At 42.0% G+C, this 23640-nt stretch overlaps 4 protein-coding genes across 4 annotated transcripts; 2 read left to right on the top strand and 2 right to left on the bottom strand.

Annotated features, from left to right (window-relative positions):
- The first annotated feature begins 68 nt into the window (after nucleotides 1-68).
- Nucleotides 69-2069, top strand: LOC127773660 (sm-like protein LSM8). The gene is made up of 5 exons (XM_052299798.1): nucleotides 69-235; nucleotides 341-381; nucleotides 476-550; nucleotides 1525-1577; nucleotides 1715-2069. The coding sequence occupies exons 1-5, from the start codon at nucleotides 196-198 to the stop codon at nucleotides 1803-1805; spliced, it is 300 nt and encodes a 99-aa protein (XP_052155758.1). The 5' UTR covers nucleotides 69-195; the 3' UTR covers nucleotides 1806-2069.
- Nucleotides 2040-2790, bottom strand: LOC127773659 (pathogenesis-related protein 1-like). The gene has a single exon (XM_052299796.1). It carries the CDS (start codon nucleotides 2754-2756, stop codon nucleotides 2145-2147), a length of 612 nt encoding a protein of 203 aa, XP_052155756.1. The 5' UTR covers nucleotides 2757-2790; the 3' UTR covers nucleotides 2040-2144.
- Nucleotides 2791-8532: 5742 nt separating this feature from the next.
- Nucleotides 8533-12393, top strand: LOC127774665 (UDP-glucose 4-epimerase 1). The gene is made up of 9 exons (XM_052300946.1): nucleotides 8533-8854; nucleotides 9609-9658; nucleotides 10219-10354; nucleotides 10859-10960; nucleotides 11081-11308; nucleotides 11388-11472; nucleotides 11576-11658; nucleotides 11782-11873; nucleotides 11998-12393. The coding sequence occupies exons 1-9, from the start codon at nucleotides 8660-8662 to the stop codon at nucleotides 12089-12091; spliced, it is 1065 nt and encodes a 354-aa protein (XP_052156906.1). The 5' UTR covers nucleotides 8533-8659; the 3' UTR covers nucleotides 12092-12393.
- Nucleotides 12394-13767: 1374 nt separating this feature from the next.
- Nucleotides 13768-15021, bottom strand: LOC127774666 (pathogenesis-related protein PR-1-like). The gene has a single exon (XM_052300947.1). It carries the CDS (start codon nucleotides 14713-14715, stop codon nucleotides 13972-13974), a length of 744 nt encoding a protein of 247 aa, XP_052156907.1. The 5' UTR covers nucleotides 14716-15021; the 3' UTR covers nucleotides 13768-13971.
- Nucleotides 15022-23640: the final 8619 nt, after the last annotated feature.

Raw genomic sequence — 23640 nt, forward strand, 5'->3', positions numbered from 1 at the left:
TGGAGAGGCCCGCCCACGCATTTGATGGCCCATATAAAAGCCCGCTCGGCAACTCCAAAGACGAAGTTGAGCTAGGGTTTTCAATCTCTTTCTTCTCTCCAAAACACAAATCGTCGCCGCATCCCCTCAACTCCGGCGATCCCCTTGGCGGCGGCGGCGGCTTCCCCAATCACCCCACTCCACCTGAACTACAGGATGGCGTCCGCCGGCCCGGGGCTCGAATCGCTCGTCGACCGTGAGTTCATCCCTCTTTTTTTTTTATCTCATCTCACCCAGCTACCCAAGATTCTCCTCCTCCTACTATTACTAGTGATAGATGATGTTTTTTTTTTCTCTCCAGAGATCATATCCGTCATCACAAACGATGGCCGCAACATTGTGGTGAGCCCCTTGTTTGATCTACTCGTACACCTTTTTTGTTTTTTTTTGGCTCTCGCTAATACTCACTCGAATTGCCCTGCCTCCGCTTCGTCAGGGGACACTCAGAGGATTCGATCAAGCCACCAACATCATCCTCGATGAGTCCCATGAGAGGGTCTATTCTACCAGGGTAGGGTTGCTCCCAACTCTTTCTACGCTTCTTTCATGCTATCTTGCAAACCTTCAATTAATTTTACAGCAATATCAATATTTCACTAAGCTAGTACTATATGCCCTGATAATCCGACAACACACACTTTATTTCCATCTTCATAAAGTTATGTTTACAAGGCGGTCATACTTACAGTTAGTTACTCTGCTAAATTTTTCTGCGTTTAGAATCTCTACCACAGTCTGTTTGGCATTTTCCATAGAGTTGCCTGTTTGCTAAGGCTACAAGTTCAGCCACACAATTTTTTTTTGTTATTCCAGTATGTCCTTATTAATTGTGACCTTCTCCCTGGTTTGCTGTCAAATGCTCTCATTGGTTCACTAGTGCAGAATTCTGCAATCAGCAATAAGTTTCTCTCATGGTGCTTGAAAGTTTGTTGTCAACATGTATTACACAGTACCCTTTATGGCTAAACACAGATTGTTTTCAAAGATGGCTCTCTTTCATGATGGTTATAAATGTCATCATGAAGTAATGAGTTCATATTGTTGACTGTTCGTATCTATCATCATGTCTATCGTCAGTATGAACTGAAGTTCGTTTCCTGCAAAATAACGAGTTTATACTGTAACATGTTTTAGCTGAATTTGTCATAACAGTACCTTTTTCTTCAAGGATTGGTTCGATTAATTCTACCTTGTGCACGTTCAATTTTTCAGAAGTCATATTATTTTTTGTCTTCAATAGTTAGGTATTGGAATGTCTTTGTTCTTTATGGTGCAGAGTTGTTGTTCTAACAATTTGCAGGCAATGTTGACTATGAATAGTTATATGTCTCGTATCATGCACCTCTCTATTGAATATGGGATATGCCTTCTTAAGGACTAGGGGCCAATGCCTTTAAATTGTCATGCTTTTAGTTTGTGGCATGTGCTGTTAGTAGTACAGTTGAAATTTTGAGTAGTGATGAGAGAAATGTGTTGTACCTGCAGGAGGGAGTGCAACAGCTTGTTCTTGGGTTGTACATCATAAGGGGCGACAACATGTAAGCTATTTCCTCAATTGTCGTTTGAGCTGTTTATTGCTTATTAATTACCTGCATGGAGGTCGTTTATGGATGTGTTATTTTGTTTGGTGGTGTGCCTAACTGAAGTTGAATCCGTGGGTGATGCATATTTACAGCAGCGTGGTGGGGGAGGTGGATGAAGAGCTGGATGCGAGGCTGGATCTATCGAATCTGAGAGCGCACCCGCTGAAGCCCGTGATCCACTAATGGAAACGAATGAATGATGTACTACTACTAGTAGTAAGCTAAACCTAAACGTAGTGTTGTCCCAGAAGTTGTGAAGAAGTGGGTGCTAGTGTGGCCGATGAGTGAACTTCTTTAACGTACGCGAGGAAGTCCAGCAAGCGGATGAGCGAGCATGAAGAAGAATGTTATGGTTTTATGTGGTGGTGGATGGGTGATGCATGTTTGTTGAACACGAACACAGACACAGTGACTCAGTGAGTGAAGATTTGGTTTCATTGTATTGTATTGTTTGTGCAGCTGTATCAATGTACATGAATGAGGAAGGCAGGCAGGTCAGTTGTTGAAGAGAAGAAGAGCATATTAGGAGTAGGTGGGAGGGGTAGCCGGCTGGTGCTGCTTGTCTTTGAAGTAGTTGCAGGTGATGAAGACGCCGCCGTTGAAGCACTCGGCGCGGGCGCAGCCGATCCTGGTGAAGTTGGGCCTGACCATGAAGGCGAAGTGGCCGCACTCGTGGAAGTCGACGCCGGCGGTGCATTTGCCGGTGTCCCTGTCGTAGAGGTGCTCCTCGTCGCCCCAGCATCGGACGGCGTCGGAAGCCCTGGCGTTCCAGCCGTTCCTCCCGATGTAGAGGCTCTCGGCGAAGCTGTTGCCGGTGGAGTGGCGGATCTGGCAGTCGCCGCGCATGGCGTCGGACCACCGCCGCGCCTGCCTCGCCAGCTTGTTATCCCACCTCATCGGCTGCAGCCCGTAGCGCGCGCGCAGCTGGTTGTGGCCGTCCACGAACTCCCGCGGCATCCCCTTGTACCAACCCATCCCATTGGTCCACGACACCAACCGCCCCGCTGGTGCCGATGCTGATGCGTCGTCGTTGAACACAAGCTCAAGCTGTTGACTCATCGCGTCGCCCACAGACAGCAGCAGAAACCAACACAATAGCAATAGTAATGGGAGGATCATCGCGGCGGCGGCCATTGTCTGCCGTCGTCCCGACGAGGACGAGGCCGCCCGCCGATCCGATCCAATCCAATAGTGCTAATGGGCTTCTTATATCCTAGCTCATCTTTTGCCATTTGCTTTTCTTGGATTTGCCTCTCGCTCTTCCAACCATAAACAACGAACTAATAATGCCAATGCCAAGTTTAGGCAGTTTTTCTTTTCTTCTCTGCATCGATCATATCATCATATCGCACGGCCACTCTGTCCAAACAACAAAGCCTAACCTCCCCGGGCACTGGCAGGGCAGCTGGCTGGGCTCTGGCTCTACCAGCTTGCTGCCTGCCTGCCGTGTCTCGTCTGCTTCTACAACTACGGAGCACCTGTTTGCAACGGCCAACGGACGGAAGGAATTTTTTTTTTTTTTTGTTTGGCTTGGATTCCATCCATCCTCTCCGGCCTGTTCGTGTGTACGCCTTGTGCTAGGCTAGGCTCCACACACCTGGACATTCTACTCTCGATCGTTCGCGGTCGCGGGGCCCTCCTGTTCTGTTGCGTTAATTGCGGCCGCTTTGCTTTCAATTACTTAATATCTGTTTTAATTTCTTCGCCACTTGACACTTGGTTATGAGTATGACAGATTAATATATGCTATCTTTTTTTTAAGAAAAACCGTTAATATATGCTAGCTACGACTGCATATATATGACAGATTATATACGTAGTATATACTTGTGGTTCGCAATAACGACCAGCTAGCGGATCAATCATACGACGTTACGTTACATTATACTAGTACGTGATGATCAAAGAATCATGCATGTCAAGCTCATATGTGCTTTGTATCTACTACCTTACACTTGCTCTGCTTCTTTAACCGGGAAAGCTGTATGGCTGCTGAATGATTTTTGCTCGGAAAACTAACTATGCCTTACGCTTTCCCTTGCTCTGCTTCTTTAATTGGGTCGGAGTGTGTGTACGTATATATGCCGATATATATGATCGATATGATGCATCCAGCCGCGCGCTGTAGACCAAACTAGCTCGATCGGTTTCACCCTCCGATCGGGCGATTGATCGTGCACCAACAGCTAATTATAAGGAAACAAAACAGAGATAATTAGTTATATACTACTCCCCCCTTCTCAAAATATTTAACGTTGTTAACTTTTTTTAATATGTTTAACTGTTCGTCTTATTAAAAACTTTTATGAAATGTGTAAAACTATTTGTATACATAAAAGTATATTTAACAATAAATTAAATGATATAAAAAGAATTAATAATTACTTAAATTTTTTAATAAGATAAACAGTCAAATATTTTTTAAAAAAGTTAACAGCGCCAAATATTTTTGGACAGATAGTAGTATTTAGTTACTCCTACCTATACGTTGTTGTTGATTTCGAGAGGCGCCGACCAGCCGCTGATCGATCGAGCTACGTAGCTATCTAGGAATTAATATACGACGAAAGACAAGTTACCCCATACTGTATACGATTATATATGAAATCAAATCAATCAATTAACTAATTAATTAAATGAAGATGATGTGTATATAAAGACCTACGTGTCCGGATGTATATATAAGTATTCCAGTAAGCAACATGCATGCATATCATCCATATAATGAAATCATGAATGAAGATGTGTGCCCCTGGCACCGTCCATACGTAATACTCGTACAATTAACATAGTGTAGTAGCAGTACATGCAGTAGCTTATCTTATTTATTATCTGGACACACGATCGAGTCATATATATATGTGCATCCGAATGCGTGTGGATAACAGCTACCTCCAAATCCCAATCACAGTCACAATCAGAATCACATGTCTTTGATCGAGTAGGATCGATCACAACGAATGGATATGTATGCATGCATCACCTCCATCCCCTGTCTCTCCCGCTCTCTTTGACCATTGCATATATATCTTCTTCTTTTCTTACATACATATATAAATAAAAGAATAAAGATTATATATATATATATATATATATATATATATATATATATATATATATATATATATATATATATATATATATATATATATATATGGAGAGAGTGCATGCTTGACTGTCAACCTAGCTATCTAGCTACGGATATTATTTAGCCTTTGATTGATATGATATATAAGAAAAGCCATATCTAGAGTATTTACACTCGATCGAGTATGTAGCTAGGGCCAAGTTTAGTTACAAAATTTTTCTTTAAACTTTTAACTTTTCTATCACATTAAATTTTTTCTACACACAAAATTTTAACTTTTTCGTCACATCGTTCCAATTTTAATCAAACTTTCAATTTTAACGTAACCTAGACACATCCTAGCCAAATGACGTGTGCGCGCGCGGGTGGAATTAGCTACTGGGGGCGGGGCGGGGCCGGCCGTCATACGAACGTGGAAGCGCCAGCTAGCACTTGAATTGCTTGCTTCCTTTAAATTGTTTGTTTTGTTTTGTTTTAGGAGCAGAGGAAGTTGAAGTATTTTGTTTGTTTAATTATGGTGAGAGTTAATTTTACTTTGCGCCATGATTTATTGTTAAAGTTTCACTTTGGACTACCCTTTGTCCAATCTTTTTATTTTAAACTAGATAACTTTATCTTTATTGCACAATAAACCACCCCAAGCAACATCTCCAGTACTTCAATGACTTCAAGGAAATTGTTACCTACGTGCCAACAGATTTTCATACCTATATGCATACCATATATTTGTCGAAAGAGACGCTAGACATCACTAGCGAAAAGAGTTAGGGTGGTCCATTATGTAATAAAGAAAAAGTTATCTAATCCAAAGTGAAAAGATTATGTACAAGGTGGTTCAAAGTGAAACGTTAACAATAAAACATGGCCCAAAGTACAAATCACTCTGATGATAATGACTCTTACTATAGTGGAATGGACTACCGATACCGAAAGCTACCAGCACAACGTAGGAGTGCGTGGTGTGCATCGCGGCCATTAATTATGTAAGCTATTTAGAGTATGACCAATTGTTACCTTCAATTCTAAATCCAACCCTTTTGACATAGGAGGTCAGCACCAACCTTTTAGCGCTCATCAAAAGCACACCTTAACAAAATAATATAGACGTTGTTCTCTCATTTTCGTAATCTTAAGATACCTCAAGCATACCTTAATAAATTTGTAGTTGTCTATATTAGAATGTATTTATATTAAAACGAAGGAAATCCATATATTATAGTAGCAGACCAATAAGATGGTCTAGTGGTTTGGGGGTAGCTGGGCAACTTTATTATAGGTCAAGGGTTTGACAAGGGTAGCAAGAGAAACATTAATTTTATACCACTGTAATACAACAACTACTTTCAACCTTAATGGAACAGGTAGATATATAGTACTCCCTCCGGTTTCATTTTAATTGTTGTTTTGGACAATGACACGGTCTACAAAATATACCTTTAACATTATTTTTCTATTATAATATACACAATAAATAAATGCATGTTTATTTTTATTCTAGTGTTTTGAAAGACAAATCTATATATGTTATTTTAGTTTCTTTAAACTAAATATTTTTGAGACCTGCAGGGAGTATTAATTAACTAATTAACACATGGCGTTGACCTCCTGCTGACTTAGAAAATGTGCGAGCTCGATCGGTACATATACGAAGTATATATCTCAGGCTGGTATTACGTACGTGGCGTTGATATATAGTAGTGCCATCGGACATGCATGATACGGTCGTGGTTTATTTTGAAGTAAGTTTATTATTTAGTTTTGAAGATGGCAATTTGGCGAAAGCTAGTTCCGGGGAGTAACTACTGTACATGAATTTGGGGGCAGACACATGTTAGGATAGAGATAGGAAGGAATAGGAATAGAGCACGCACGCGGCAGGAGGTGATCGGGAGTGCAACGTCGTGGTCGGCGCGCGGCGTCTGCAGGGTCAAAAGGCCTGGATGATGAAGCCGCGCGCAACGTGTACCCGTACGCACGCGCCATGCGAGAGCGGGACGACGACTCGATCGAATGACGGACGTTATGCTTATTCCGGTGAAAGAAATGCGTGTCACACGCATTCCGGTGACTTGATTTTAAGCAAGCTAGCTAGCGCCACCCCGCGGAGTCAACCGTACGTGGATCCATGCATCCATCGATTCATGCTTAATTATATATATGCTCCTGCGTGCGAGGGCCTTAAAGCGCATCAAATCAAATGACTAGCTAATGCGGTAATGCCTTCAACTTCAAATGGAGTACCTGCCTATTTACGTACGTTGCACAATCAAGCAACCACATCCACTTTAATTTTCTCTATCTCTCTTGAGCCTCTGTTTCCTTCCTTTACTTGCTGTCAAAAAAGTGGCATCACCCCCACCTCACAATGCAAGCAATGCTGCTGTAACATGATCAACGACAGCATATATATTGCGCTACTTGCTGTTAACGTTAATGATTCGACTCTACATAGTAACGATGGAAGTACAGGCGGGGAAACGAATTAGACACAGTTTTCGTGTTCCTTCCCCCCGGCCGGGTGGGTGTCGCTTAATTAAATAACACGATGCAAGTACTACAAGCGTAACACAACACACTTGAGCCTAACGAATCAATTTAATTATCTCCATGTGTTTACAAAAAGAGCCACACAGTTCGCTCTTAATTTACTCCCTTTTGTTGAAGGGGAAGTTAATTTACTTGGTGAGATTTGAGCAAATCCACAAACATGAAGGTGGTTGGCAGCCGAATAATATGCGTTTAGTTGTTATAGGGGCTGTTTAGATTGATGCTATTTTTAACCATACAAAGTTGACAAAAATTTGTTACCAAATTTGGTAAATATATAAAAAATCCTGTCAAAATTTTGGCAATATTGCCAACTTGATAGGGTTTATTTTAGCTGCAATCTGAACAGGCCTATGGAAGGAAGGTAAAAGAAAGAGGGACCGACGATATATAGATTTCTTAATAGAAGTGGTGAGTAGGAGTAATAAACTATGGAGTGATAATCTCTATCTCTATCTCTACTATTATAAAAATTGAAATGTTTCTGCGGTCCATCATCCATGTTTGAGGTTCGTCATCCGTATTTGAAGTCGGTTTTAATTTTATCCTTTGGTTTTAATCTATATCTCTTCTCTACTATTATAAAAACTGAAGATGTTTTTGCGGGTATTTTGATACATCATCCGTGTTTGAGTCGGGTTTTTAAATTCGTTTGCTTTTGGAAATACAAAAGGAATCATATAAAAATCTCTTTAAACAAACTTGTATGCTAACTTGAGATGAATGTCGAACTCCTAATTGCAGTGGATTAACAGTTATAAGATTAAAATAGCATTCATCCGTTACAACGCACGGATATTTTCGTTCACTTTTGGTAATATAGAAGAAATCATATAAGAAATCTGTTTAAAAAAACTCGCATGCTAGTCGTGGGAAGAAAACTCGTGAAGGAAGGAGAAGATTTTGCAAAGAGATAAGAATTGGGCGTACACGTGGGCGGGGCAGATCGATCTTAGATACATACAGATTGAAAAAGAAAAAAAAGAAAAGGAGAAGGAGAGGTTGAGGGAGGGAAGGAAGCTAGGAAAAAGGGAAATACTCCTAAGGAACGCGGCGGCCGTTTCCCGAACCGTCGCGGGCGTTCCCTAGTTGGACTGGGCGGTTCCATCCCAGACGCAACGCGCTGCGGTCGTAGGAGTAGGTGTTTTTATTTGTTTTGCAGTTGCCACCCCCAGGCCCCACCACTGCTGCGCTGGCCGCGCCTGGCTTTGCAGTTGCCTTCTCTCGAGGTCGAGGCCTGGGGGCTCGGCTATATATCCTCCTCCCCCCAGTTCCGCACAAACACAAATTAACCTCCTCCTCTTCTTCTTCTTCCGCTCTCTAGCTTTGCTTTGCTTGCTTCATCAAACCCCACACACGCACACAACAACAACAACAACAAGAGTAATCAAAGTAGAAGAAGATGGTTTCGGCCTTGTTGCGGACGATCCTGGTGACGGGCGGCGCCGGCTACATCGGCAGCCACACCGTTCTCCAGCTTCTCCAACTCGGCTTCCGCGTTGTCGTCCTCGACAACCTCGACAACGCCTCCGAGCTCGCCATCCTCCGCGTCAGGGAACTCGCCGGACACAACGCCAACAACCTCGACTTCCGCAAGGTCTTCCTTCCTTCCTTCCTTACTTAATTCTCTCTCTCTCTCTCTCTACATTAGATTCTGATTTTGCGGTTCCTTTTATTAATTTAACAAAACAAAACAACCATTCCCATCTCGATAAGCGGCGCGCGGCGATATATCATAACTTGTCTTTTTGATTAGATTGAAATGAAATCAATTGGATTGGATTAATCATCTCATCTAGTCAACATATTACTAGTTACTTATATCTGTATTCGGGCGACACAAATCCAAATAGTAACTCCTTCTCTTCCTCCTTAGTAATGGAAAGTTAGAGTTCCGATCCTATAAATATTTTAGTAATGGAAAGTTAGAGTTCCTACAAATATTTTTGTTTGAATTGGAGTTGTACTCGTTCGTTTTCATGGGGAGGCGGTCAATTGAATTGAGTTGGTGGAGTAGTAGTGGAAATGGGAAAAAAAACCCAAGGAGGGAGGGAGGGAGGCGTTGGAAGGCGCCGGACGCGTTGTTCCCGCCCCCCTGCTTCATTTCTGTTTTGATTTTTCATTGCCAAACACACAACGCATGCACCACCCACCCCACATACGTTCCTTCTACTTTCTTTCCACCCATATATAAAAAGATCCTTTACAATCCACATCTCAATCTCAAATATAAATAGGATTATTAATACTAATAAGCTCATTCCCCTGGTGCATTGCATACTCATAAAATTTCTTGCTTAAAGGACTCAAAATCTATCTTAGACTAATATAATATATAAATTATTATGCAGGTTGACCTCCGCGACAAGCAAGCATTGGACCAAATCTTCTCCTCTCAAAGGTTGGTTAGTCTTCCTTGCTCCTTCAATTTGCACTTAAGTACGTACCTTTAATATGTTTTCATTTTTGGTTAGCAGCGTGACACCGTAAAATTCAGCATAATATATATACAAACTATAGCTATTAAACTATTTCAGCATAATTTCATCGGTCGGTCGGTCGGTCGTTTATTCTATGAATCAAATCAAATCGATCATTGTCAAAATAATTACTCCTCATCATGTATTACAAGTATTCTGGACCTAGCTAGCTGCTCAGCCAGCCTGCCAGGTCAAGAATCTGGTGCTTGGCCAGTTTAATTTGCAGCCGTCTATCACGCACGGTAGCTGTCACGCTCATAGTACCAACCAACGAACCGAACCTTCCTTGTGGAATTAATGCATTACTATATATCACAGGGGACAGTCCATCCCTTTTGTACCCAACCGCGTAGTATACTGGAGTACTAATAAGCAATACTAGTACAAATATATGATGAATGAAATGAAGAGTAGTAGTAGGTATTATTATCTGTTTTGGCGAAGATTTGAGACGGACGGACGCTGGTCTGCTTGGCTGCAGGTTTGAGGCTGTCATCCATTTTGCCGGGCTGAAAGCTGTTGGCGAGAGCGTGCAGAAGCCCCTGCTTTACTACGACAACAACCTCATCGGCACCATCACTCTCCTGCAGGTCATGGCCACACATGGCTGCACCAAGGTACAGCCCCCGCACCATTTCATTTCTTTTTCTCCCATTGTTTTGCTTTGCCTATATGTAAATGCGTGCCTCTTGCTGGCTTTATTGGTTGGCTGGCCTGGCCTGGCTCTTCTTTGCATTGCTGGGGGTCACAGGATATACCTTATGCCTTTTTGCATTGCTGGGGAACACAGGAAGATATACCACAGATTACCTACCTATCACAACCACTCTGTGTCTGTGTGTGTTGTTTGCCATGCATGATGCACGGGAATATAACCCTGCCCTCTTAAAATTGCTGCCTGCCTGGTCCCACTCCCAGCCAAGATTTTTTTTTTGTTCTCTTCCTACTGCCCTCTGATTTTTCTTCTTCCTTTCATCTTGTTTTGGTTGGTTGGTTGGTTCTGAGCTTACTCTGGAGGCGGCATCGCAACAGATTTATACTTACTTAATCCACTAAAAGTAAACATATATGCTTTAGTTTTTAATAATGGACATAATCATAAGCTATTTTGCTCCGGCCAGCTGGTGTTCTCATCATCCGCAACTGTCTACGGGTGGCCCAAGGAGGTGCCCTGCACTGAAGAATCCCCACTTTGTGCAATGAACCCCTACGGCAGAACAAAGGTACTCCAGTTTTTTCTCTTCTGTTATACTATATTCAGTTCAATCATCATGCCTAGGATCAATCAATCAATAAATCCTAATTAAGCCAAACAACATATATATGATATGATATGATTGCAGCTGGTAATCGAAGACATGTGCCGGGATCTGCATGCCTCAGACCCAAACTGGAAGATCATACTGCTCCGATACTTCAACCCTGTTGGAGCTCACCCAAGCGGGTACATTGGTGAGGACCCCTGCGGCATCCCAAACAACCTCATGCCCTTCGTCCAGCAGGTCGCTGTTGGCAGGAGGCCGGCCCTTACCGTCTATGGAACCGACTACAACACCAAGGATGGAACTGGGGTATGTATATGCATTATTCATTCATTCTCAACAATCAGTCGTATATGATTTACTAATTAATTTTATTCCTTGCCGGCAGGTTCGTGACTATATCCATGTTGTTGATCTAGCGGATGGTCATATCGCCGCGTTAAGGAAGCTCTATGAAGATTCTGATAGAATAGGTATATATGAACCCTCTCTTGTTGTGCATCCATCCACGGGACGGGGGACATGAAAACATCATCATCTCATAAATTAATAATTTATGTGGCTATATTCTTCCAGGATGTGAGGTGTACAATCTGGGCACTGGAAAGGGGACATCTGTGCTGGAAATGGTTGCAGCATTCGAGAAAGCTTCTGGAAAGGTAAACTAACAGGACAAGTGTACTTCCTCTTAATTACTATAATAATCATTAATTCCCAACTTGTCCTTAGCTTTTGTTGATCATATGATGTCGTCCTAACAATAATAATGCCAACTTGAACAGAAAATCCCGCTTGTATTTGCTGGACGAAGGCCTGGAGATGCCGAGATCGTTTATGCTCAAACTGCCAAAGCTGAGAAGGAACTGAAATGGAAGTAAGTATCAGGGATATATATATATATATATATATATAGAGCATCTCACATCATTTCATCTGTACTGTAATGAAATGAAATATTAAAATCATCATGTACTCTCTTCACACTCTCTTCACACCAGGGCAAAATACGGGGTAGAGGAGATGTGCAGGGACCTGTGGAATTGGGCGAGCAAGAACCCCTACGGGTATGGATCGCCGGACAGTAGCAACTGATCCAGCTGAATATAGGCGTCCAATCCTCCAGTAGCAGCAGCAGCATGACTTCTATACATATATAAAGAATGAAGAAACAAAGAATTCGGACTTGTTGAGTTACTACTACTACTACTAATCCCATCTGATGGACCGCATTGTATAGGGGGCTTGTAGGGGTCCAGCAGCTTCATCATCAGTCTCCTTAGGAGGCCTCTAATATAATCTCCATATTTATGGTAGAAATAAAGCAACTGTAATAGTATTAATTTTGCCCACCGTGGAAGAACTATATAATAGAATCATGATGATTTGTTGATTCATTGTCGCGTCGATTCGTGCAAAGACGTGTATGTATGTGCACGCCCATCTTCTTCAAGTCACATTGCACAAGTTGAATTGAGCCTTAAAAGTACCTAAAGTTGATCTTGGGTGTTTTTCCGTCAGGACATACCTTTATGATTTCCGTATCCATCCCAACAAGATAAACGGGCCAGCCAGACCATCTCCGAATCTTCGATCCGTTTGTGTCTCTGCAGGCCCATGTAAAATACAAAGCTTGCGATATAAGTTCACTTTAGGTCCCTCCTGTTGACGTTGAATCTGAATTCCATCCTTGACCTACTATACCAGAAGATATAGAGTACCCAAACTATTTTTTTCTGGTGCCATGTCAGCTAAAGCAGCCTATAATACTATCTTAGGACTATATATGTACCGGTTTTAAAAAATGAGTGATGTACTATATCTAGTATGGTGGTTCAAGGATGTGATTCAAACTGAACGTCAAGATAAGAGACCTAAAGTGAACTTATTCCAAACCTTACTTACAGGGCTTGCTACAGACACAATAGGCCCAACTTTACTACATTTGCAACATACATGACAACTAGCCACAAAACTGTAAAGTGATAAGTGAAGCACAAACAAAACCACAAATACCGGTCATACTCATATCACGATCTTACCAGATACCTTGTGGTCCGATCAACATTAGAGATGATAATGTTATGGAATACGTTGTCTATAGAGTAGATATATATGGTCTGAATTTAAGAGGAGGGGATCCCTATTAAGCGAAAATGGAGGGTGGTCTAGGGACTACTTGGACCACCCCCTTGGAATTGCCTATGGGTATGGTTAGCTATTGGCTGAGCTAATTAGTCGCACATAAAACGAGATGGGTAATTGATGCATGATTAATTGAATGTTAACTATAAATAATAAATTCATTTTGATTGTTTCAATAAATTTTTATTATAGATCCAAGTTTTTGCACTCTAGTGGTTTAAAGAAACGTGCTCCTAAAAATGAAAAGGTAGCCCGAACCGAATAGTTATTTGGAACTCAGCCTTGGCTCATGTAGATAACCTTTCGAACCGGCTATGAGACGGAGATTATACCCGCGTCAATCTGAATTATTGGCCTTGAGGCAACTTTTGCCATTCATATCATCACTAAAGTTAGGAGCATAAATATGTACATCATCTACTTAGTTAATTTGTGATTTGGGATGAATGATCTTGTACAACTTTTACATCGTATCTATACACGGGAGGTTCGATCGGTGGCAACGAACGTGTTGATCGATAAAGAAGGGCGCCTTGTGTGTTGTGTGTAATCTTCTCTCTAAAAACAAGCTACTAAAACAGTAAAAAGAAATTGCACTCTATAAATAAATAAATAAATAAATAAATAAAATTCAAACTCAATATTGTTTTTAACAAATTAAGAAACATATATATGCAAAAGAAAAAAAACTGAAATACGTATATATATGCTACTCCAGAAGGAAATTAAAAGTAAATCGATCTGGCACTAGCTAGAAAGAAATGAAGAAATGACAGGTAGCTAGCTAGTGTGCAGGAACGCGTGTGGGTGGAGGAATGGAATGGAATGGGTTAGGTTAGCGGCACCTCTCCCTTCCAGTTGCCCGGCGGGTCGTAGGAGCAGGTGATGAAGACGCCGCCGGCGACGCACTCGGAGCGGCCGCAGCCGACGAGCTTGGTGTCGTTCCAGACGATCTGGGTGAAGTGGCCGCACATCTGCCCCGGGTTGCAGCTCTGCCCGCGCCAGTCGTAGACGGAGGACTCGCCGGCCCAGCTCTTGACGGCGTCCGTGGCGCGCCAGCCCCACCCGGTCCCCCAGAACACGTTCTCCCCGTACGGCGACTCCGGCGAGTGCATCATCACGCAGTCGAACCGCCTCGCCGCCGACCACCGCCGCGCGTACCTGGCCAGCTTGTTGCTCCACTTCAGCGGCTGCAGCCCGTACTGGGCGCGCACCTTGTTGTGAGCATCCAGGAACTCGTGCGCCATGTACTTGTACGTCCCGCGCCCGCCGGTGAACGACTGCCCCGGCCCCACCGGCGCCGCCGCCTCCGGACCCTCCTCCTGATCATCGCCGCCCTCCCCCTCGCCCTCATCGTAATTGTTGTTGTTATTGCTATCATCATAGTACGGCTTCTGATTCTGGTACTGGTTCTGGTCCTGGTTCTGATTCTGGTTGCCGATGCCGATGCCGCCGCCAATACCCACGCCGACGTTGACGCGAAATGAAGCAGCCGGCCGGATCAACAAGATGAGGTACACCACCACCACCAGCGCCACCACCACGACGCCTAGACCTGCAGATGCGGCCATCATGTATGTACTCTCCTCTCCTCTCCTCTCCTCAGCTCAGCTCAGCTCAGCTTCCTAATTACATACACACATATATATGCAATCAGCAGCAACCAATTAGCTAGCTAGGAATATTATGTGTTATTAGCTAGCTAGCTAGTATGCACAGATTATGCATTCCATTCATCATCGATCTTCTAGCTTGTCTACCCAGCCTGCAACCTTAATTTGGCCGGCTATCTGCTATTATTAATCTGCAAGGACATCGGAACTCCGATCGATCATATCCATCGCTTACTCCCATCCACGCATGCATCTTTATTTCTCACCCCACGCGCCCGGGAAATGAGCTCCGTCGATCATCGTCTAAACTCTATTTCTTACCATTCAATTTCCTCCACCATTGAGGGCTAGCTATAGCTACTAGCTAGCGAGCGGCTGCAGCGGACGAGACGATCGAACAAGTTAACTAGAAGAATACGGAGTAGAGTAATACCTACCTAGATAGCTGTTGTACTCATTTTCTTTTGGGGAACTAACCTAATAATTAATTCAACTGTGTGTTGTGTAGAGTGTCACCAATCACTTTGATATTGGCAAGTTACTAACCAAGATGGTAACAAGATAAAAGCTGGTTGCCTCTAGTCTAGACCAAGTTAGATAATTTGGGAATAAATAGCCATAAAAAAAAAGGATTTTCGAGACAAACATATACAAATAACTTTGTGTGAAGGTGTACGATTTATAGTGCAAATTGATAAACATGGATAAACTAGGACACAAACTAGGTGAAAGATAAAGCAGAACACATCTATATACCTATATATAATTAAAAAAATACTTAAGGATTCCGCACATTTTATTTATCCGTCCCTTCCTCCCTCGTGCACGTCGCCCTCCCTCCCGACATCCTCCCATCTCTTTCATCCCTCCCTCCCACCCTCCCACTCACCTCCGCTTCCACCTCCCTCCCTCTCGGCACCCCCTCTCTCTCTCGCTGCACGCGCTCCCCCTCCTCCCGTGGCCCCTCTCCTCCCTAGCACCCCTCCTCCCTATCACCCCGTCCTCCCAGCGTCCCTCTTCTCCCAATGATCCCTCCCTCCTACGCTTTCAAGAAAAAAAACATAACCCCCTTGTCCAGGAACACGTTTGACGCACTCACCTCGCCATGTTCACCACAAGAGCTCGCCATTACTGTTTCTCTCTCTGTCCGGACCACGTCGTCGTCGGGTGTGCTCCCGCTGTTCTAGTTTTCTTCGTTGCCAACTGCCAGCATCCATGGACGTGCCACATTGTGGGACAAGTCCGACCACCTTACTCGTCGATGTTTGGTAAACGAAGCACCGTCGCTCATCTTCTCTTTTGTTTCTTGTTTGGCTAGGGAAGACGATGAATAGTGTTAGTCATTTTTTCTTCATTTTTCTTTCTTTCAATGCGTTCAAAGAAAACAGAATCCCCTCATCTGAGAATGCATTTTGACACACTCATCCGATCATGTTCACCACTAGAGCTCGCCGTTGTTGTTTCTCTCTGTCGGAACCACGTCGTTGTCGGTCGCGTTTCTGTTGTTCTGGTTTTCTTTATTGCCAACCTCCATCATATATGGATGAGTCATATTGTGCAAGATGTCCTACCACCTTCCTCAGCATCATTTGGTCGCCCGAGCACCAACGCCTATCTTCCCTACTCTTTTGTTTCTCGCCTTTGGGTAGGGGAAGACGATGACCTATTGGCCACTATTTCTTCTTGGTCTAGCTCAACCATGCTCTTGGACAACTCACGTAATATTGAGACTATATGAATATGAATAGGACCGGAAAAATTCTAATTTATGTCTATGAAACAAGCACCTGTTTTGTTGTTCAGAATTATTGGATCGGATTTTCATCTAAGAACTGAAATAAGTTTTTTTTCAATTCTAGCTAATTTCAGTTGTTTTTCCATTTAGGATATTAGTTTTAGCACTATTTAATTCATTAAAAAATATTGCAACCTATATTTTTCCTTTGTATTAAATTATTTATAGCCAAATGAAAAAAATGGAGATTTAGTTACATATTTTTTTTGAGTTATTGTTCCGGTCAAACCTATGTGTAGTTTGATGTTATTATTTTTATGATTATATTTCCTTTCGTCATTTATACCAAATTGTGATATAGGGTTTATAATTTTAATTTATGTTATTTAGAATCCGTTGCAACACATGGACATTATGCTAGCGATTAAAATACGACTCAAACGGTTGATTATAGGGGGTATCCAATTGAATCGGTAAAAGTCCTTATAAAAAGGTTGCTATTACATAAACCGTGTCTTTCCACATCTTATTAGCTAGGCTTAAGTTGCGTTTTAGAGAAGGCAAAGAAGAAGATTGAGAAGATACGCGAAACAAGGTGGGTCATTCTCGTATGATTAATTGGGTATTAATTATTTAAACTTTAAAAAGTAGATTGATATGATTTTTAAAACATTTTTTCTATATATTTTTTTTTCAGAAAATGCACCATTTAAAGATTCAAAATGGGTGTGCGTGCAAAACGATAGATTTTTTTCTCCCCTTTATGGTTGTCTCAAATCCAACCTATCAGTTATTCTCTCCATCCCAAAGTAAATTTATTTTTCACCTATCCCACGTATACCAATATAAAATCCAAAGACTAGAGTACTTCTGCTTTATCAAATTCCAATACAACTATTGTCTACTTTATCCACTCCCAGTGTATTTATCCTTTACTTTTACAAACTTCGATACGATGATTACTTAGAAATGAATTTATTTTAGGAAAATTTTCAAAAAAAATTATTTTAGGAAAAACTGGAAGAGCCAAAAAAAAAATTATTCTGAGATGGAAGGAGCAGCTAGACTAGAAATACCTTAGGCCTAAGGACAAAAAAACGTTTATAATGTACTCCCTGGTTGTTGGGTTGCATCACCATTATCTGTCCACATTTTACTGGCCAAGTGGTCAGCTTTGCCTGCTTTCTGTTGCACTACACAGCCAACGATGGGTCCGTCCATCATCTAGCCATAGACGATAGTTGCATCACGCACATGATCGATAGTACTATTCGTCCCAATCTTCATTGTCTCATCTTTCAGTAGTGGACTGGTATACTCGCTCTGAGTGCATGTAGTATATGTATCTCATCGATCAAAACGACACGACGACTGCATGTACATGTGCAAGTCTGCACTAGATCTGCACTATTATGGCCCTGCTTGACCTACTTCGGCTTTATATATAGGGTTAATTGGTTCCACGCCATTATAAATTCTCCAGCTTAGAAATATGCCACTAAAATTTATTTATTTGTAGCGATACCATTACAATTTTATAGCAATTTGGTATATGCCACTACTTACCTCTTCATTGCATTCATAAACATATTTAGACCATTTTGCCCTCCTTTTTCATCTCCCTGTCTTCTTTCCCCTCTCTCATGTCCTAATCAGGGGTGGGCAGAAAAATACCAAACCGAAAAGACCGAGACCGAGATCGAAAAGACCGAGACCAATAAATTCGGTCATCAATTCGGTCCTAAGCAGTGAAAGACCGAATTTTGTTCGGTCAATTCGGTTTAGTCTCCTCGGTTAACCGAATAGACCGAAAAAACCGAATTATCAAAAAAATGTCTAAATGCAACCTACAATCCACTATGTTTAATAGAATTAAACTCGAATTTTCACATCCCTACTTCTTCTAGGTATACAACCTAATAAGAGTCTTTACTCATAAGTGCTTACGAATTTTTTTTTTGTGATTTTTGTGTTGAAAATTTCTATAGTTTGTTTGCATATATGAAAACGTCGTTGAATTTCGGTCAGGACCGAGACCGAATTTGTCGGTTCTAACATTTTTGCGCTAAAATTCAGTCTCCACTTTTCAAATACCGAAAGACCGAAGACCGAGACCGAAATTTTCAGTTAGACTGAATGCCCACCCCTAGTCCTAATGTCCAGTGAACCTCGGACCTCCACCGGCCTCTAACACTTCCTCTAGGCGTTCCTTTACCCTGTCGCCGAGGAAGACGAGCAGACGCTTGCCCGCCGGAGTAGGCTGCCATGCTGGAGCTCCTTCGTGGGCCACCGGAGCAGCTGTGCCTGAGCCGTCGTGCGTGGATCCGTCGAGGCCGTGTCCGGGCGTCGCCCTCATGCCGTCGTGTTATGTCCTCTGCTCGTCCTCATCGTCGTTTGCTTGTTGTCCTCACGCTGAATCCTCTGCTCGTCCTCCTCGGCACGCGGGCGAGCGGGCAAATGAGCACTTGAAGGGAGGATAGAGGCCGGAGGAGGAGGAGCTCCGGTGGAGACATGGGCTTCACTGGACATGAGAGAGAGAAGATATGGGAAGGAAGAAAGGGGAAGAGGAAGAAGATGAGGGCAGAATGGTCCAAAATTTTTCGTGAATGCACTAATCTCAAATCACATCAAAACTATAATGGCATCGTTACAAATAGACGAATTATAATGGCATATTTTTAAACTGGAGAATTTATAATGGCATGGATCCAATTAACCCTATATACAATTATACATACGATAATCCATCGATCATCATGCGTTAAAAAAGAGAGAACATGTCCTAATATGAGCGTGTAAATAATTAGCATCTACTCCTAGCTAGCGAGTTAGCTATCTCGCTCTTGCATGTATATTTATATATAGTAGTAGTAGTAGTATTTATATATCATGGTAGTGCTCGTGTACAAATTAAATTAACGAGCTTTTTCGAAGAAATAAGACGAATAATTCCAAAAGGAGAACAAAACAAGATAGAAGAAAGAAGAAGGCGACTTACACGCCGGAGAAGGAGAATTGCTAGCTGGCGAACAGTCAACAGGTCGCGGTCCAAAACGAACAAATTAATAAGCTGTAAAGAGATGGAGACCAGCTAGCTAGCAATCAGCTTCCCTGCCACGGATATTAATTTATCGCAGGTGTATTAGCTTTCTACGCGATTTAATGTTATATATTTTGACTATTTAAATCTATTATAAACAACTACATAACTAATACTTTCAGATACAAATATAATGAAACTATATATGCATGGCAATAAGTGCCACTATTGATAGTTCAATTGTTAATGAAAAATTAAATGTCGATTTTCTTAAAAACGAAGGAACTATATACATACCATACATCCTAAGAAAAAGACAAATAGTAAGACATGCCCACAAATTATCATTCTTAAATTTCTTTCCAGAGTAAATTTCATAAAATCCTACCTTTTATCATTCAAATTACACAAAACCATAGAGATTTTGACATGTGACATATAACACCAGGTATTATAGCCTTAAAGTTTTCACAAAACCACCTTGTTAACCAAAATTGCCATATTCCTATATTAAATTTTTTTAAAAAACTTTATTTACATTTATATGATGGATAAATAACTCACAAATTTGATAGATGATTGTAGAACTGAAAAGTATAGACGCTCAAAGTCAAAACAATTAATAGTGTTGTTTTTGTGAATGATAAGGACATCCTCCACTATTACCCGCTAACAAAGACACAAAAGTTGGGCGGCGACTGTGTGAGCCTCTGAATAATCCCACCTTGCTTAGCTTGGGAGGAGGAAGCCACCTTAAAAGGGAGAGCCACCTGTCAGGGTTATGGATACCATATACCTAATAGTAGTTGACTAAATCTCGGTAAGACCCACCACATACCATGTCTTATACGAAAACTGGCCTCGGATATGGAGGGAGTTCCGGATAAGGAAAGACAACCGGAGTTCTACATGGAAACGACAAGGATTACTCGAAGATAAGGATTACTTGGATTGTATCCATATTGGTTTCCCTAGTTCTACTCGGACAAGGGGACACCTATGGGTATAAAAACAAGATCCCCTAGGAGGAGAGGAGAGACGAAACAATAGATCAACATACAAGCCAACATACGTCAAGACAAGCCACCGGATATCAACTTTGGAGATAGGCCTAGTAGTCCCCATACGGTACCTAAGCTACGACTACCGTCAGGAGGATCTAGTGTTGTCTCTGATCTCGTCGGGCACGGATTCGAGGAGGAAGACTACTCTGTTGTCGACTACGGGATGGTTTTATGGCTGCCAAGTCGACAACAGATAGATAGGCTACCCCAAATATTGTACTGGTGTGATTATGGTAAATAAGAGCAACGATCGGCTTCGGCCAACAGGAGTAGGGCTATTACCTGACAATTTAGGGGCCTGAACCTGTATAAAAATCATCGTCCCCATCTCTTTTACCTCAATCTCGCATATATCCTAGTACCAACGATCCCCATACTATGCAAATACCATAGTCGTGACATCAAACATCGACACCACCCTTCCCCTCTTGGACTAGTCTTTTAGGGAGATTGGGCCTTTCCCCGAGTGGGTGTGCCTAAGAACTGTTGGGGTCCGGACAACCTTAAGTTATTGGGCCTCGGTCGACCCCACCTGGGCCAGATTGTTATGATGAGGACATCCTCCACTATTACCCGCTAGCAAAGACACAAAAGTCGGGCGGCGACCGTGTGAGCCTCTCTGAATAATCCCAACTTGCTTAGCTTGGAAGGAGGAAGCTACCTTAAAAGGGAGAGCCACTCTTCCCCTATTGGACTAGTCTTTTTGGGAGATTGGGTCTTTCCCTGAGTGGGTGTGCCTAAGAATCCTCCACTATTACTCGCTAGCAAAGACGCAAAAGTCCGAGTGGGTTGTGCCTAAGAATCCTCCACTATTACTCGCTGGCAAAGACGCAAAAGTCCGAGTGGGTTGTGCCTAAGAATCCTCCACTATTACCCGCTGGCAAAGACGCAAAAGTCAGGCGGCGACCGTGTGAGCCACTGAATAATCCCACCTTGCTTAGCTTGGGAGGAGGAAGCCCTTCCCCTATTGGACTAGTCTTTTAGGGAGATTGGGCCTTTCCCCGAGTGGGTGTGCCTAACAATCCTTCACTATTACCCGTGGCAAAGACGCAAAAGTCGAGCGGCGACCGTGTGAGCCTCTGAATAATCCCACCTTGTTTAGCTTGGGAGAAGGAAGCCACCTTAAAAGGGAGAGCCACCCTTCCCCTATTGGACTAGTCTGTTAGGGAGATTGGGTCTTTCCTCAAGTGGGTGTGCCTAAGAACTGTTGGGGTCCGAGCAACCTTAAGTTATTGGGTCTCGGCCGACCCCACCTGGGCTGGATTGGGCCTTTCCCCGAGTGGGTATGCCTAAGAACTGTTTGGGTCCCACCTGAGCCGGATTGGGCCTTTCCCCGAGTGGGTGTGCCTAAGAACTGTTTGGGTCCAAGCAACCTTAAATTATTAGGTCTCAGCCGACCCCACCTAGACCGGATTGTTATCAGTGAATCATAATACATAGAGTTAGGTGTCATGTGTCATAGGGTTATGTGTCATGTGTCAGAATTTCTATGTGTTTTGTGTCATGTGTCAGAATTTCTATGTGTTTTTACAACTTACTCTCTCTATCCCATAAAAAACAAACCTAATACGTGATATGAAACATCCTAGTACTACAAAATCTAGACATACTTATATACTAATATATCATATCCCGTAATAGGTTTATTTTTACGTAGGGTTAGGTGAAATTTACTCTTGTTTTTGAAATAGTAGTAATTAATTTTTGTGCTTTATAGGGGGTGTGAATGGTCAAACTCTAAATTTTACACACATTTATAAGTATAAATACAAAATAATAGAAAGTCTAGCGTAGTAATTAAGTTAAGTGGAATGTGGATGGCAGTTTTAATTTCTCGCAGAGCCGGGTTTCATACTTTCATGTGAGTGATGATCGAGTTGTTTTTTGAGGCAGTAATCCGCTATTTATTGCCGTATGGGAGAAGAGAAAGGAGAGATGGACGGACAAAAGTCCCGTTTACCGTAGGAGAGGACCGTAAAACCGACGTTGATGCGAGCAATTCACGTTGGTTTTTTCCTGACGTGGAGAAGAGAGATCGAAGAGAAAAGTAGTCCTGCGTACTACTCCAGCTCCGGACATCAGTGACGGAAAAATACGACTCGTCAAATATGAGTCATCTCTAATAGACCAAAAATATCCTGAGTAATATATGGCTACTGGATAGAACCTATAACCGATCACAGATGATATATGACGAGACATAACCATGGCTATAACATGTCACGTGTGACAGGTATAGTATTATGAACCATCATATATAGATGAGACCACTCATCTTTGACGGGTCTTTAACTACCACACGTGACACATCACAGATAAAGTTATCTCTGACGGGTGCTAGTTATGATCCGTCAGTGATGAGTGAAAATTCAAATTTTAAATTTTGCAAAAAATCTCGGGTTGGGACATGCTCTATAAAAGTTGTAGCTCTCGACGAGATATATACAACTTTATAACTAACAACATTTCCATTATAATTTTGAGTTTTTTCAAAGAGTGGTGCTCTTGTGAAAATGATTTGAACCGTTCGTTATTAAGGTTAAAGTAGTAATTTACTAATATGTGATTAGGGCTAACTTTTTCATTTAGTTTTTCTCTGCCTAGATTGATCTATGGTCATTCCATGTGTTGGCACCACTCATATTCCATAAAAAAAGGAAAAAGTTTGGTCAATGCTAAATGACAATTATAACTCTCTGCACCTAATTGTTTTAACAAAAATACCCCTCCATGTTTCTAATATTGCTAACCATGGTGATAGTATAATTAGATCTGAATCTTCGATCAAATAAGATCAATGATTTAGATTGTCTTCTACTACTAGTAGAGAGCACGGTAATGGGACTCTTTTTCAAATGACCTGGACGAAAACATGCTTTATATCAAAGATATAGAGCTCAACCAAATTTACAATATTATAATTGACAATATTTTCATTTACAATATTATAATTGACAATATTTTCATTTGAGATAGTTTACATACTCAAATATCCATTATAAGGTGAGACCTATTTTGACAACATCGGATGAAGATATTCTTTATGT

The sequence above is a fragment of the Oryza glaberrima genome, chromosome 5 (genome assembly GCF_000147395.1).
Source record: "Oryza glaberrima chromosome 5, OglaRS2, whole genome shotgun sequence".
Classification (NCBI taxonomy): domain Eukaryota; kingdom Viridiplantae; phylum Streptophyta; class Magnoliopsida; order Poales; family Poaceae; genus Oryza; species Oryza glaberrima.

What these genes read in the sequence shown, in the direction of transcription:
- LOC127773660 (XM_052299798.1), top strand. Translation starts at nt 196, where the DNA reads ATGGCGTCCGCCGGCCCGGGGCTCGAATCGCTCGTCGACC. An exon ending in ACGATGGCCGCAACATTGTG is followed by an intron (nt 382 to 475) that starts GTGAGCCCCTTG and finishes CCGCTTCGTCAG; the next exon opens with GGGACACTCAGAGGATTCGA. An exon ending in ATCATAAGGGGCGACAACAT is followed by an intron (nt 1,578 to 1,714) that starts GTAAGCTATTTC and finishes GCATATTTACAG; the next exon opens with CAGCGTGGTGGGGGAGGTGG.
- LOC127774665 (XM_052300946.1), top strand. Translation starts at nt 8,660, where the DNA reads ATGGTTTCGGCCTTGTTGCGGACGATCCTGGTGACGGGCGGCGCCGGC. An exon ending in CAAATCTTCTCCTCTCAAAG is followed by an intron (nt 9,659 to 10,218) that starts GTTGGTTAGTCT and finishes GCTTGGCTGCAG; the next exon opens with GTTTGAGGCTGTCATCCATT. An exon ending in TCGAGAAAGCTTCTGGAAAG is followed by an intron (nt 11,659 to 11,781) that starts GTAAACTAACAG and finishes CAACTTGAACAG; the next exon opens with AAAATCCCGCTTGTATTTGC.
- LOC127774666 (XM_052300947.1), bottom strand. Translation starts at nt 14,715, where the DNA reads ATGATGGCCGCATCTGCAGGTCTAGGCGTCGTGGTGGTGGCGCTGGTG.
- LOC127773659 (XM_052299796.1), bottom strand. Translation starts at nt 2,756, where the DNA reads ATGGCCGCCGCCGCGATGATCCTCCCATTACTATTGCTATTGTGTTGG.